Source organism: Podarcis erhardii (genome assembly GCF_964252035.2).
Source record: "Podarcis erhardii genome assembly, chromosome: 13".
NCBI lineage: Eukaryota > Metazoa > Chordata > Lepidosauria > Squamata > Lacertidae > Podarcis > Podarcis erhardii.
Window position 1 is genome coordinate 8,931,299 of NC_138502.1, and position 16,245 is coordinate 8,947,543.

General features: G+C 46.0%; 1 protein-coding gene across 2 annotated transcripts in view; it reads right to left on the reverse strand.

The window, feature by feature from the left end:
- Positions 1-16,245, reverse strand: part of LOC309326554 (vigilin-like) — a 56,111-nt gene that overhangs the window by 17,765 nt on the left and 22,101 nt on the right. For both annotated transcript variants that reach the window (XM_081835373.1, XM_081835374.1), the window contains exons 2-12: positions 15,901-15,980; positions 14,586-14,698; positions 13,148-13,296; positions 10,877-11,092; positions 10,439-10,645; positions 7,035-7,250; positions 5,571-5,777; positions 3,945-4,052; positions 2,212-2,316; positions 1,094-1,172; positions 771-910 (exon numbers count right to left, since the gene is read on the reverse strand). In XM_081835373.1, coding sequence (XP_081691499.1) covers positions 771-910; positions 1,094-1,172; positions 2,212-2,316; positions 3,945-4,052; positions 5,571-5,777; positions 7,035-7,250; positions 10,439-10,645; positions 10,877-11,092; positions 13,148-13,296; positions 14,586-14,661 — 1,503 coding nt within the window. In that variant the 5' untranslated portion in view covers positions 14,662-14,698; positions 15,901-15,980. The remainder of the gene's footprint in view (positions 1-770; positions 911-1,093; positions 1,173-2,211; positions 2,317-3,944; positions 4,053-5,570; positions 5,778-7,034; positions 7,251-10,438; positions 10,646-10,876; positions 11,093-13,147; positions 13,297-14,585; positions 14,699-15,900; positions 15,981-16,245) is intronic.

The window sequence follows — 16,245 nt, forward strand, 5'->3', positions numbered from 1 at the left end:
ATGGCATCTCTTCAAGCTGTGAGTATATTTTAGAACAATTTTTAGAATGCTCTTTAAAATAAAATAAAAATAGAAGCAACATTTTACAAGGACAGGAAGAAACATTAAAGACAGAATAATTTCCACACACAAGAAGAACAAGGATATTGTTTGAGTGCCTCACTTGTCGTTTTATAAATCATTTAACGTGTTAACATGAATAGATGTTATTAACATTGCAGTTGTTGTATAAACGATTATTATTTTGACCAGAATGTAATAGAAACTAGTAAGATTTTGGAACGCAGAAATAAAGAAAACCATCAAACCATCAATTCTAGCATGCGGGGCGGGGGGGCAGGGTGGCACCTAAATTATATAATTTGGTATCTGAACGATTGGTATTAGTAACTGTATTATAATTTGGCATTGTTAATAATGAGGCTGTTATTGGACTGTAATTGAAAACTAATTAAATTATTGTCAAAATAAAATAAAAATAAAAATAGATGTGTTTGCTGGCCTGAGCTCCCTTGGGATGAGGATGGGATAAAAACTGAAAGAATAAATACTGAGTTATTAGCCCTCCATCTCCACCCCCCACCAAATAAGATTTCATTCACCCCTGTAACCCCTCCAACCTCACCCCCTCCCACTGCCATGCATTTCCCCTTCCAGTCTCCCCTTCCTTCTTCCTGATTGGCTCCTGCTTCTTCTTCCATCCTAACTCCAGCTTGAGGAGGCTAAGCGAGAGACGAGGGTACCAGCTGAGATGCTGGCCTCTCCCTTACCATGCGAGCAGCCATCTCCAACAGCTCCTTGCGGGCCAGCTGAACCCCTTGCGGGTCTCCCTCAATCCGGATCAGGTTGCCCTTCTCGTTGTCGGGCGGGATGCGGACGGAGACTTTGTGCTGTTCCTTGATGCGGTTGACTGGCAGCACGCAGAAGGGAAGAGAGAGAGACAGACAGGCAGGCAGGATCAGAGACACAGAGGCCAGCACCAAACCTTTGCAAGCATTGCCTGGCAGGTGTCCTCAATTATAACATAGCCGCCACCCACTTCTCCAAGACAAGACAAACTGCCCAGCACTTGTGTCAGCACACCAGGACTCACTGTTGGCTCCATTCTTCCCTATCAGGTGACGATGGAACCGCTGATCGATGAGCACTTCGGTGTAGTCCATTCGGCCGAGCTGCCAAGGAATATTTTTGGGAGGGCAGGAGGGAAAGAGAAGATGGTGAGCTTGCCTTGTGGCCGCCGCCCAGAGTGGCTCTGTTGCAATTCTACTGTGCCCTCTGGAGATATGGACTCTCTCGCAGAAAAGCATTGATGCTATTTCTGCCCGGTCTACTCTCAGCATTCTCCTGACCTGTCTGCCAGGAATGGCTTTATCTGCTTTTATAACTGTACTGTTGGAACCCACCTTGGGACCTTGTGGAGAAGGGCAGTTTGAAAATAATAATCTAATTATATTCCTAAGATTCGGTTTCCATCTCATATGTTAATGGGGGGGCATCTTATTTATCCCCCACCCTGTGGAACATCCTCCCATCAGATGCCAAGGAAATAAACAACTGACTTTTAGAAACAAAATAAAAAAAATCTTTCCAGTAGCACCTTAAAGGTAAAGGGACCCCTGACCATTAGGTCCAGTCGTGGCCGACTCTGGGGTTGCGGCACTCATCTCGCAGTGCATGGAAACGCTGTTTACCTTCCCACCGGAGCGGTACCTATCTACTTGAACTTTGATGTGCTTTCGAACTGCTAAATTGGCAGGAGCTGGGACTGAAAAATGGGAGCTCACCCCGTCGCGCGGATTCGAACCGCCGACCTTCTGATTGGCAAGTCCTAGGCTCTGTGGTTTAACCCACAGCGCCACCCAAGTCCCGTAGTAGCACCTTAGAGACCAACTAAGTCTGACTTTTAGAAGACATCTGAAGGCAGCCCTGTTTAGGGAAGTTTTTAATGCTTGATGTTTTATCTTGTTTTTAATATTTTGTTGGGAACTGCCCAGAGTGGTTGGGGAAACCCAGCCAGATGGGTGGGGTATAAATAAATTATTATTTTCATTATCATTATCATCCTCTTAGCTCTCAATATACCAAGCCCCACCCTATGCTACGGGGCTCCTGCGAGAGTGAAATTTTCACAAGATGGTGGGATTTTGGTTTGTACTCCAGCAACTGGGCCAGCAACAAACAACTCTGCAGCAAGAAGCTGCAGCGGCTCACCAGGTCCCGAATAATCTCCTGGATCTGCATCTGAGCCAGCTCCACCTCTTCGGTGGGTCCTTCCAGCGTGATCTTCTCGTCGCCGTCCGTGAATTCGATGTGAACCTGAAAAGGGACAAGCAATCAAACTTCTGATATGCCTGATGGGGGAAAAAAGATGACACAAGTATCTGCCCAAAGGCATCTTTTTTAAAAAAGTTTTTTTTTTTTAATTTTTATTCCAAAACCAATAAAAAAATAAAAAAATAAAAAATTTACAAACATCAAATTCAAAATCCATATTCATTTTCTAACATAAGCCTATTACATAGATTACCTAAATTAAAATATATCTAATTTCTCTAGGCTTCCCTTTGCTATATGTAAATACAACGCACTTAACAAATTATATTATAAATGATATTATAGGTTCCCATACAACCCCCACTCCCCTTCACCCATGTGTGATCTCTGTTTTACTTCTTCCATCTTGTTGTGTTGTTATAATCCCCCAAAGGCATCTCTTATGTCCTGCGTGCCTAAGGCAGGTTGGCAAACTGCCACTCTCCTGCGGCGAGTAGTCACTGCCTCCAGGTGACCACCTCACGATGCTAAAATACAAGCTGAATGGGCAAAAGGAAGAACGTCTTCACACAACATGTACGGTAGCTGAACTATAGAATCTGGTGGTACACAATGCAGGGGCGGCCACTGACTTTGACAGCTTTAAAAAGGGGATTAGACAAGTATCCCCCATGAAAGACTAGCAAAAGCTACTAGCCATTATGGCTACATGATACCTTTAGTATTAGAAGCAGCCTCTGAATCAGCTGCTGGAGAAACCCATGGGGGAGAGCAACCTGCTTGTGGGCTTCCCAGAGGTGTGCGGTTAAATCCTGTAACAGGATGATTTTTTTTAATGTTTAAAATTTTTATTTTTTACCAACCAAAACACAACCAATGAAACCCCCCAGGTGGCTGATACATTGGATATACATAATCAATAATAACATATTCAAATCAACCATATGTGCAATTTTATATATGTTAACACTCCTCCATCCACAAGGTTTATTTAACTTTTAACATTTTAATTGCCCCAAATTGTTCAAACCTACCCAAATAATTCAGTATCTTCTCAAACCAATCCTCCTCTTTCTCACTGACCTTAAACCCTTTCATTCTGTGTATCTTCACAGTCAGATATTCTAAAATTATAATATTATTCAGTTTTTTCCTCCATTAGTTCACCTCTAACTCTTCTGCATTTTTCCAATTACTCGCTATAACCTGTCTGGCTGCAGTTACCATCAATTATGCCCATTTACATTCCTCTTTTGTTTTTAATTTGGAATAACAGGATGATGGACTAAGTAGGCCTTTGGCTTGATACAGCAGGATTCTCCTTATAGTCTTAAGTCTTGCTCCTTGAGGCCAGCAGTACACCACAGATGACTGGCCCTGGTCTAACGGGTGGGACATGTAGTAAAAACTTGTGGGCTAGTAACTTGCAGGTTCGTTTGCTAGCTGCCCCTTCTGTCTGTCAAACAGGCACATCAGAACACCCAAACCAAGCCTCCTAGCAGCCCAACCTAGCCCACGGCTTGCTGCTTGGGTATCACTGGGGGTAGGGGGGGCACCCAGCTCTTCCTCAGGTAACAGGGATCATATGTCACGTAACAAAATGGAAACATGGCGAAAAGACATGCGGTTTCACCCTGATCACTCCAGTCTCTTGCACGAGCGATACTTGCCTTCGGAAGCTGCTGGGTGATCCTGCCAATGTTCTGTCCTTTCTTTCCAATTATAAAACGATGTAACCAGGCTGGGGCGGTTACTTCAGCTACCATCACACTCTTCGCCTGGTCGGGTGAGAGAAGAGGCAGAGTTTTGTGGTCAAATCACAGTTTCCCTTGAGACCAGGTTGGCATGCTAGGTTTTTTTCCTCCCCCTTTTAAACACATAGCCTCTCCAGATTTCAGCTGTTCTAGCGTGGCAATGACTGCGTTCTGTCTCTAGGTGCCGCCACAGTACCGTTTCAAACATCCATCTCAAGTCGCAATGCTTAGCATCCCCGGGAGAACAGGGTTCGAATCCCCATTGAAGCTCACTGGGTGACCTTGGGCCAGTTGCCATCTCTTGGCCTAACCTACCTCACAGGGTTGTTGTGAGGATGAGATGGGGAGGGGAACCATGTACACCACCATGAGCTACTTGGAAGAAAAAAGTGGTACATAAATGTAATAATACTCAGCACAGAAAGGACTGTCTCTCTCCATACAAACCAACCCGGACCCTGTGCTTGTCACCTGAGGCCCTTCTTTATGTACACACACAAACACCCCCAAGAGGTTTGAAGGGTGGTAACATGAGAATGGGCCTTTTCTGTGGTGGCTCTCTGATTGTAGAATGATCTTCCCAGAGAGACTCGCCTGGCGCCATCTTTGGGTGCCTGGCAAAAACTTTCCTCTTTACCCAGGCCTTTGGCCATTAAATAATCTATGGCCTGTTAAAGCTGTGAGTGGGTGGAGGACTGTTATTACGATTATTTTGTTATTATTATGACTGTTATTATGCTTTTTATTATGTTTTTATTATCAATGCTCCATAAAACGTGTTTTTAATGTTGTACACCACCCTGGGATCTTTGGATAAAGGGCTGTATAATAACTGAATAAATACTAAATACAGTCGTACCTTGGTTCTCGAACAGAATCCATTCCAGAAGTTTGTTCGATCTTCCAAAGCATTTGGAAACCAAGGTGCAGCTTCCGATTGGCTTCAGAAAGCTCCTGCAGCCAATCGGGAGCCACGTCGGATGTTCGGCTTCCAAAAATAGTTTGCAAACTGGAACACTCACTTCCGGGTTTGCGGTGTTCAGGAGCCAAAATATGTTCGAGAGCTAAGCTGTTCGAAAACCAAGGTATGACTGCAAATAAATCCCAACACAGGTCTAAAACCTGTGATAAAAGAGACCAGGTGCAGTCTCTTAAACGGCACCATTATTTTTCTTTTCCTCCGCTAAGTAAAAGCTTATTTTGGACAGAGACGGGGGGGGGGGGAGCAAAGAGCCTCCTATGAGAAGATTACTCTCTACAGTTGCGTAAGACAATTCCCACTAGGTGCTTTTTAAGACCTACATGGTTGCAAGGAACAAAACAAAAAAATCTGATTACGTAAACTTGCTTCAAAAGAAATGGCAAAGCCCCCCCCCCTTTTTTTTGCAACAGCAATAAAACTGCCAAGCCACTACAGATGCACCTTCTTGATCATCCTTAGTGGTGCAGTCAATCCCCCCTTGGTGTTCAGGTGGCCCACATGGTCTAAACTGCGCATAAAGAGGACCAGGCGGTCCAACACAGATGCTCGGAGCCCTTTACCTTGGCGTAGACCTGAGTCAGAGCGGGACCCAGCTTGTCGGGCTCCCCTCGGAGGATGATTGTTTCCGAGCTGCTTTCCAGGGGCGGCATCTCTACTGAGACTCCGGTGGCTTCCAGGATCTCCTGCAGGGTGTTGCCTTTGGGGCCGATGATGTACTTGTGCTGGGACTTCTTCACCTCCACCGAGATCGTGGTCGTCTTGCGCTTCTGAGAGAGAGAGAGGGAGCGGGAGGGAGCGGCAGCTGCTTCACAGCATGGAAACAGGCAGAGGCGCCAAAAGCCTCCCAGCAAGGCCAGAGGAAAACATCTACTACCAAACCTTCCCCGCTCATCCAGCCAAACCCAGTTGGGCCAGCTGACCACACTGCACTCAGTAATAGGGTAAAAATTAGGGCTGAGGCATTAATCCCGCAAATGGGGTGGTGGCGGCCCTGTAGGTGCTGTGTGCAGACTCCAGCACCAATCAACCCCACCCAACATGGACCATGTGCCAGGGATGATGTTGCTGTAGCCCAGAAACATCAGAAGGATCATGGAGCACCTTCACCCACATCGTTCAGCCTGGACACTTGAGGTCCAGCACCAAGGGCCTTCTGGCAGTTCCCTCACTGCAAGAAGTGAGGTTGCAGGGAACCAGGCAGAGGGCCTTCTCGGTAGTGGCGCCTGCCCTGTGGAATGCCCTCCCATCAGATGTCAAGGAAATAAACAACCATCTGACTTTCAGAAGACATCTGAAGGCAGCCCTGTTTAAGGAAGTTTTAAATGTTTGGTGTTTTATCGTGTTTTTAATATTCTGTTAGGAGCTGCCCAGAGTAGCTGGGGAAACCCAGCCAGATAGGAAGGATAAAAATAATAAAATTATTATTATTATTATTATTATTATTATTATTATTATTATTATTATTATTATTATTATCATGGGCTCCCCATCCCTACTTTATCCTGCTAAATGGCTCACAGGAAGTTATAAGCATTCTGGTGTCCCTGATTAACGAGGGGGCAGATTTTTCTCCTGCACCTTGTAAGCGCCATTTTCAAAGCTGCATTCCCTCCAGTCAACAGGGAGGAAAGGCTTTTAAGAGGATTTCTGCTGCAGCACACATGCACGTTCTAAAAAAAAAATCAATGTTCCTTTTTTTCTGCTGCTCCTTTGCAAATTTCAGCAAGGTGGCGGCCCCAAATCCACCCATTTCATGTAGGAAGTGCATATAGACGTGGCCACTGATTTCTTTAGGGCAGGTTTTTGCCAACCTGGTGCCAGCTAGATGTCTTGGCCTGTCATTCCCATCCGCCCCAGGCACCGCCGGGACCACCTGCACTCAAAGGGGCAGCTTGATGTAGCTGACACTCCCTTTCTTACAGAAACTGCCAGCTAAAACACTAAGCGACAGAGCTCTCTACAGCTTTGGTGCTTCTGTCAAAGTGCCATTAATGCCGCCTCTTGGGACAGGCAAACCCACCCACCTTATCCTCGTAGATCTTGCGGATGCGCAGGAGAGCCTGGGCCACTGGCTCCTTCTCGCCAGTGATGATGATCTCGTCTTTGTTGACGCTGGGCGGTGGGATGTTGATGCGAGCCCCGGTCTCCTGCATGATCTCCTGGACCACCTTGTTGAAGGCTCCAGCAATGAAAGGGTGGAAGGCCTTCTCCAGGTTCAAGCGCTCCACAGCCCGCTTATCCTGGAACAGAAGGGGAAACCTGCTGACCCACCTGAAGAGGAGCAACCTCTGCCGGATCGCAGGCTGCCCTGGTCTGGTATAGCCAAAACCTGTGGATCAAGTCTCAGTTCTTTACTATTCAGCCCCTCTCCTGGAAAAAGCAGGGAGGCGAATTGCTCACCATATGCTTTCCCCTTCCAGACAATCACCCAAGACGGATTTCTTTTCCCCACTATGAGCTTCCTTTTGAAGAAGGGAGCTGGGATACAGAAGCTCCTGTCCATAAAATGCAGTCAAGGCCAATACACAGAGCCTGAAGAGCAGCCTTGGCTGGATCACACAAAAAGCTAATCTATTCTACTTAGGCGTTCTGAATAAACGGTATTGTATATCAACCTGAATTGAATTGAATTGAGTTTATTACGGTCATAGACCAGAGAAACATAAAACAACAATAGTTTACAAAGGGAATAATGGTGTCAATTTAAAAAAATTGTAAAATTATACATAAAAAGCAACACATATGCACACACACACACACACACACACACATATATACACATTTATGCACTGCAATATATGTATAGGCTTAAAAGATAAGGGGGCTTGTCCAGGGGTCAAGTCTTTTACTTTTTTACAGCTAATGCCCTCCGCTTGATCGCAGCCGCAGAAAATTTGGCCACTTTCAGTGTTACTTCTGGGTTTTTATCTCCTAGTAGAATTTTCAGCCGCTGAAGTTCAGATCGACCTGGAAATTTCTGAACGATGGGGGAGATAAACAGTGACCTAATATCCCCGTAAAGGTCGCAGTGTAGCAACACATGTGAAGCCGTTTCCACCTCTTTCAGACCACATGGGCAAACTCGTTCAACATAGGGTTTGCCCTCGTATCTGCCCTTTAGTAAGGCAGATGGCAGTACATCAAATCTGGTAAGGGTAAACGCCCGCCTGTATTTTGCGATTTGTAGATCCAGCAAATATGGTGTTAGATTAAACCCTTTTCCATAATCTTGGATAGCTGGATATTTATCTATCTTGCTCATATGATCCTGAAGCTCTACATCTCCTATTCGCTGGCTCACCATCCTTTTAGCCTTTTCAAAACCTGAGGCTATAAGTTCTTGTGAGGAAAGCCCCAGGCCCTTCAATTTTTCATAAAGCGACAATCTCCATTTAGATTGGAACGGGTCTAATAGAGTCAATGGAGCCACTCCCACTGGGAAAAATATGAGTTTTAGCCAGAGGTGAATCTTCAAGATCCATATCCTGGCATTAATAGAGAGTTGACCTACCTCCAGCCTAATGGCTGCGTTGGAAACGCAGGTAGGTAACCCTAGTAGGGAGCGGTAAAATTTAGTTTGTACAGATTCCAGGGACTTAAGTTTTTGACAATTAAATATCTGGGTGCCATACATCAGTTGTGGAAGTATTTTTGCGACAAAGACCTGGGAGGCAGCAGGAACATATTGACCTCCTTTTCTGTAGAAGAATCTTATGATAGCTCTAGAAGATCTTTGCGCATTTGCAATGGAATTCTTAATCTGATGGCACCAAGATCCCTTCTCGTCAAAGATTATTCCAAGGTATCTAAAAGATGTTACTTGCTCAATAGGTTGGTTATTAATTTTCCATTTATGTCGGAGTTTTCTCTTGGAGAACACCATAATTTTTGATTTAGTGTAATTTATTATTAGGTCTTCAGCTTCGCAATACTCTGTAAGAGCTCGTAAAAGTTTTCTTAGGCCCACACAAGAGAAGGAAATAAGTGCCGCATCATCTGCGTACAAAAGGACTGGAATTGGTATATTATTTAGGTTTGGGGGGTGAGTACTTGCTTCCTCCATCTTTCCGACTAAGGAGTTTATATAGAAATTAAATAGAATAGGGGCAAGAACACAGCCTTGCTTGACACCATGGAAACTTTGGATTTCCTTTGATAGGTTCCCATAACGGTCGCATCTAACACGGATCCGAGTATTTTCATGTAATCTACGGATAAGAAGCAAAAGACGTCTGTCGATGTTTGTGGCATTTAATTTTTCCCAAAGTCTGTGCCGGGGTATCAAATCGAAAGCTGATTTGAAGTCTATAAAGGCTACATAGAGGGAGCCTCCTTTTATCAACCTGAAAACTGTGGGATGTATCAGCACTGAAGCAGTCAAATGCAACACTTCCTGTTGCCCAGAGTGGACACACAGGGGGATGTTACTCCAGCCAGGAGGACTTCCTGTCACACCTGTCTGGAGTATCCTCCCCCTATGTGTGACCAGATAGATGGTCATGACCCTGGCAGAGCCTATAAAAGGGCTGTTCACGCAGCCATCTTCCTCTTTTGCTCTTGTCTTACAGAGGATGGAAGCCACAAGGTAGAAAGTCTAAGGCCAAGCTCGGACTTCTTTTATCTACAAATGTAACTGTAACCACAAGATAAAGCCTGTCTTCAAAATACAACTGTGGACTGAATGTAAGTAAACTTTTTTTTTAATCAAGACTGCCGTGTTATTATTCCAGAGGAAAATAAAAGGGAAAACTTACCAGGAACAAGATAGACTGGACAAGCCAGACTGGATTGCTTGGCTTAAATGATTCTAACGAATCCATCAACTTCGAGCAATGTGCACAGGAATGTGCTCTGCTGCTTGCTCACTAGCGTGAGTGAGGAGGGATAATATTTAATCAATATATGCTCTCCTACTTTCCTCAACATTCCCACAAAAATAAACGCAAATAGCTCCGCATCCTGGTTGTCACAGTGGTCAACCTATGGGAAGCTTGCAAGAAGCACAGATCGCAGCAACGCTCTTCCTGCTTGCAATCACTAGGAATGGGTACCTGGGAGGCAAACTATCTGCGACAGCCAAGGGGAAAGATAGCCATCGTGCCTAGTACCCCTTCCTAGCCTTCCCAAAATACCCCACTGAAGCTGGTATCCCAGATTTAGCAATAAAACCTAGCCACACCATATTGTGCCCTGCATAAAACCCCTCCACGTTGTGTCTAGAGCCGCAAAAATTCCAGATCTTGTCCTAGCCGTGGAATGCAGCATGCCAGAGTCCACTGCAAACACCTGCTCGCTGGTTTTAAAACGAAGAGGTGAAGCCGTGAGGCTGGCCACCAGAAGTCTCTTGCACAGCTGCTTCCCATTCCCACTGCCTTCCACCTTTGGAGGTAAAGGGTGGGGAGTTGTGACTCTTTCCCCCCCGGCTCACCTGCTCTGCCGAAATGAGCAAGATCTCGTGCCGTGCCTTCTCGATGCCTTCTTTGGTGCCCGTGATCTTGATCTGGTTGCTGGGGTCCTCGGGCCGTGGGATGTTGATCTTGGTGGCCGTCTTCAGCTCAAGCTCCTGTAGTTTCTCGCCGTTCTTGCCGATCACAAAGCGATGGTGTTCCTTGGGGATTGTGACAGTAGCTGAAGCCTGTGGAAAGGGGAGGGGACAGCGGCGTTGATGGGTTTTCCAAATGCAGTTTTAAGAAGGGCTGCTTGATACAGAAACACAGGGAGCTGCCTTACTCATTTGTTACATTTATATCCCACCCTTCATCAAAAGACCTCAGGGCAGTTGGCAGAATAATAGCCACTTGCAGAAAAGCGAGAGGTGCTGGGGTGGAGGGTGACACACTTTGGGGTGGAAGGGCTTTGCACGCACCTGGGTCTGAAGCCGAGCGACTATTTCCTTCCGAGCTTTCATGACGGAGTCCAGTTTGCCGGTCACCATGATGGACAGGCCCTGGTCCTTGGCCAAAGAGAGCTCAATATGAGCCCCGGTCTTCTGCATGATGTCCACGCACACCTTGGCCTCGTCACCTTCTCCGAATTGGCTGTTGTCCTTGTAGCGTCGCTCTTCCAGGGGGACGTGAAACACCTGCCAAGGGAGAAAGACCTCAGGGGCCGTGTCTACATGCCGCAAAATGTGTATTTCCAAATGCAAAAGCAGTTAATGCTGGACCGGACCAAAGGCCCATCCAGGAAAGAATCCCACTCCCCTCTGTGCCCACCAGGCATTTCCTGGTAATAAGCCCACAGATAGGCACAAATGGCCCTGTTGTCCTCCTGAATATGGCATGGCACAGTGCCTCAGAACATGGGGGGTTCCGTTTAGCTCTCAGCCCACCAATGGCTATTTGCGAACATCTATCTTGCATGAGAGCGAGTGTGGTGCAGTGGTTAAGAGTGCTGGACTAGAACCTGGGAGACCAGGGTTCAAATCCCCGCTTGGCTGTGAAGCTCACTGGGTGACGTTGGGCCAGTCACTCCCTCTCAGTCTAACCAACCTCGCAGGGTGGTTGTGGGGATTAAAAGGAGGGGCAGCAGGAGAACCACGCCATCCAATTTGAGCTCCACAGAGAAGTGAGATATAAAGGCAATAGATAAATATGCGCAATCTGCTTTCAAAGCCACCGTGGAGGGTTCCACACGTTAATTTAAGTGTAGCATGGAGCAGTTTCTCTTGCTTGCCTCTCCCTCCATTTTCAATCTACTTAACTGGATGAATGCGAGTTTTTTAAAAAAATATACTTTTCAAGTTTGTACATTTCACTAATTTTACAATCATTTTGACATTTCAAAGCTTGACTTCCTTTCCCCTCTTTCTGCTGTTCCTTAAATTTTTAATATCTTCTGCATATCCAAATTAACTTGATTCGCTCATTTACTCATCTTCTTTAAATACTCTTATGCAGCTGCAGGTTATTACAATAATCCTGCCAATGTTCTTATCTGTTTACAATTTATCTGTAAATATTCAATAAACAGTTTCCATTATTTTATAATAAAAGAATGTTATCTTGGTTTCTTATTCTTCCAGTAAGTTTCGCCATTTCTGCATATTCCGTAAATTTTTGTATCCCTTCTTCCTTTGCTAGGACACCAAAAGGCCCATCTAGTCCTGCATTCTCGTTATTGCAGCGGCCAACCCGTTGCTACTGGGAAGCCTACAAGGAGCTATCATGAGTTGGAAGGGACCACGAGGGTCATTAGTCCAACCCCCGGCAATGCAGGAATCCTTTTGCCTAACTGGGGCTCAAACCCACGACCCTGAGGTTAAGTGTCTCATGCTCTATCAACTGAGCTATCAAGCAGGATAGAAGCACAACAGCACTCTCCTGCTCATCCTCTCTGAACTGGTGTCCAGAGGCCTCGGATACTGGAGGCGAGACAGAACAACCATGACAATGCTCTCCTAATAAGAGAAGGATGTAGAGGCTTTTTCACACAGTCACTGCCAATCCTTTGCCTAGCATACATCCAAGACACTGGTTTTGAGCGAGGCAACACAAGTACTGTATTTTTCGCCCTATAGGACGCACTTTCCCCCCTCCAAAAATGAAGGGGAAATGTGTGTGCATCCTATGGGGCGAATGCAGGCTTTCGCTGAAGCCTGGAGAGCGAGAGGGGTCGGTGCGCATTGACCCCTCTCGCTCTCCAAGCTTCAGGCAGATATCTGCATGCCTGGGGAGACTGGTGGGAGTTCCCGCTGGGCTCCCAAGGCTTGTGGATAGCAGCCTGTTCTGGGGGCAGGGGTCGGGGGAAGCTCAGACTTCCCCCGCCCCAGCCCCGCGCCTGGGGGGGAAATAATGTTTTTTTTCTTTATTCCCCCCCCCCCAACTAGGTGCGCCCTATGGGCCGGTGTGCCTTATAGGGCGAAAAATACGGTACTTCAGTTCAGTTTTACTGCTTCCAAGTTCAAAACCATCTTTCTAGGTCTGCCGATTATTTTGGCTACGCATCCAGCAATGAGATAAACACTTCACAATTAACATCCCCCATAGGGAAGCCTCTCTCTCCCTCCCTCCCTTGCGCGCGCGCGCGCGCGCGCACACACACACACACACACACACACACACACACACACACGGTATTCTGCGAAGACACGCCAGCAGCTGGTGGAACCCTTTGTGCCCTGCCTCTGCACACTCACCTGGGTGATGACAGAGGATTTGATAGGCCGGATTTTGTTCCATACTCCCGTAAGCTCACTGGACTTTTCCCCGGGGGCTCCCTTTTCTGGGAGTGGCGGAAAGGCTTCCAAGTAAGTGGGGATGTAGGCCTCATCCTCTGGGACACCACCTGCCCAGCAGACAAACATAGAAAGAGACAGTAAGATCACACACGAGGGTTGGGAGGAATCCTGGTGTAGAGAAGGGATTGTGCAGGCAACAGAGAAGACACACCTAGGCTTCTGATCAAATTACTTCGTGGACTAGAGACCACTTAATCAGATGCATCTACTCTATATTTTGGAAAGTTGTCCGTTCACTGTGCATTTGAACCCAGCAACAAAAGAGGCAGCATCTCAAGATGCTGTGAAAATAAGGATGTTATTTTCAAAACAGCCCAATGTCATTTCAGCCACTTATTGCCTAAAGGCGCTTCTTCAGGGGTCAAATTGAAGAACAGCCTGCAGAGATCTCGCCAGATGTATCTCCTGTTCACATGAATTGGCAAATGGGAGATCTAACAGATATTATCTCCTAAGGCTGTTTTCTCCATGTGACCCCCCCAAAGGCAGCATTGGGATGCTTTGAAAATAAAAGCTTCATTTTCACAGCATCTTGAGATACAGGTTTGTTTTGGGGTTCAGTTTGGATGCTCTCTGGTTTTTGTGGGGGCAGGGAGGGGGCTTTTCTGTGATGCATTTGGACACCAAACCTTGCACGATTATTCCTGAGATCAATGAGCAGGTTTTCGTCTATGCTTGGATGCAATCATACACCACTTTTAATCAATAAGGCAAATGGAACCTTTCAAAACTGCACTGATTTTTTTGGTTTATTAGAATTCCCGAGCAATGCCTGCAAGTGAAGTATAAACCTCAGTTGGCAGGAGTAAATGCACACAGTGGTGTAAAGTAAAACAAAAATTAAGCAGCGAGGTCCACAGGGGAATGAAATGCAAAGTGGATTGTGACCATCATGCCACAAGCTTGAAATATATTATGTAAAGTAAGTGCAGCCGGCTGTTTACAAGCCAATGTTGCTGATAGCACAAAGCACCCTGCCATTGGTTAGCCAATAAGGCACTTGTAGTGGGATAAGAAGCCATTATTTTGATTCAATACACAGAAGATAGAACTGAACTTTTGACAAGCTTCAACAGAGCAACTTGAGCCTAGAGCCTCCCTTCTGAAAGAGAACTTTAGGGCCGGTAACAAAAGCGTCCCAGGAAGAGTGAAAGTTTCTTCTACCGGTGTCTGAATATTTACCTTTCCAAAGTGTGTTGGTTTATTAGTTCCGCCAATGGATTCCACTCTAGCTTTTACACAGCCTTACTTACCCATCATCAAGCACGCATCTCATTCATTGCGTGAGCAGCAGCCTCACGACACACCCACAGCAAAAGATTCCTGCCCGTCTCACCTCGTGTTTCTTCATCCCTCAGCCCGCTGCGGTGCTCAGCAAAGCTTTCGGGTGTTAACACTGCTACCGAGCTCATAGCTTCAAACCCAGATTTGCGCGTTTCCGGTATTCCACTGTTGGAGTGACGAAAGAGAGAGCGAGTTAGGTCAGGAGTTGGCGAAGCTATTGTGACTCCTTTATAAAGAGCGACCACATCACTTAAGTCAGCCTCCTAATAACCTCGTCCCTCCAGGTGTTTTGCTGGCTGGAGCTGATGAGAAATGCAGCCCAAAACATCTGGATGAGCCCAAGATTGTGCGGAGGTTGCTCTAAGTGCATCGCTCACCTTAGATCAACCATGTATTATTATCCAATGTTCTTGCGGACTTCCCAATACCAAATGAGCCATGCCTGAACAATAAACTCATCAGCCCAAGGCTCCCCCTTATATCTCACTACCAACACCACTGTTTGAATTCAGGTAGACGACCAGAGAAAAGTGGGATTTTTTGAGTTGCACTGCCCCATTTGTGGTGCTACTCAGGCATCAGGCAAAAAATTTTTTTTTGCTTGTAGAGGATGCCTCAGAATTTGAAATGCTCTCCTTGCCAAGTGTCAGATGTTGTTACATCAAAGCAACCAACAAGAAGAGTCAAGCAAAATATTATGGGTCCCCTGTCCCTCCACTCAGACTGGTAGTGGAGGAGCGATGAAGGAAGCTATTTTAAATGAGACTCGGAGGATGTGATCTGTTTCAGGTTTGAGGGAGGATGCAACCTCAGCTCCTATTTTCTTCCACTTCTCCAATGCAATCACCACAGTAATATTGAGGCATGAGAAACGGGCACCATATATTTTCAATTGTTTTTGAATTCGCTGGATAGCTTATTTCCGCTTTACTGACATATTATTCCGTTTTGGATAGGATGACATCGACGGCAATGTCGTTCGCTAATTTTTAACTGTTGTGCTCAAAGTTGTTAAAATAAAAATTTCTATATTAAAGCGGTTTGCGGCAATAAAAATATAAAATCATACAATAAAACCATAAAATAGTTTTAAAAAATCAATTAACCATTGTGGAAGGATGTATTCTTCATTGCCTGTGTAGGTCTGGAGGGATAGAAGCTTTCAGCAGGCGGTTTAGTGTTGTTGGAAAAGCGGCACACACGTTAAATCAAAACTAACACATGCACAAATACATTGCCCACCCCATGGTGCAGATGGGAAGGATGTACCCATGCTTTCCACCTTGGCAGAGGCTCCCAGCGATCCTGGGTCCCCCTGTTGCACCTCACTCTTCCCTTTTGCTGGATGCGGGGAAAGGGAGACTCACCTGCAAAATGGTCAAGTGCCAGAAGGGTCCGTCCTGAACGAGGCTACCTGTGGCGCTTCAGCGTGACGGCTGCTTTGGTCCTGAAAGAAGGATTAAGCGCTGTCACAGGAGGACCCACTTACGAGCAGGGCGAGGGGAGCCCCTTCCGCCTGAGCTTGGAAACAAATTCCTCAACACAGCCCTGTGCCAAAACGCAAGGCAGGTTATCCCTACAAATTGTGACCGGCTGTAAGCATTATAAAAATGAAATTAATACTAATACTAATAAATTTTACCATTTGAAAATGGCACCTAGACATTCCATTGTGGTGACAGTAACCGAGGTTTAAGGTGCCATTTGGCAAT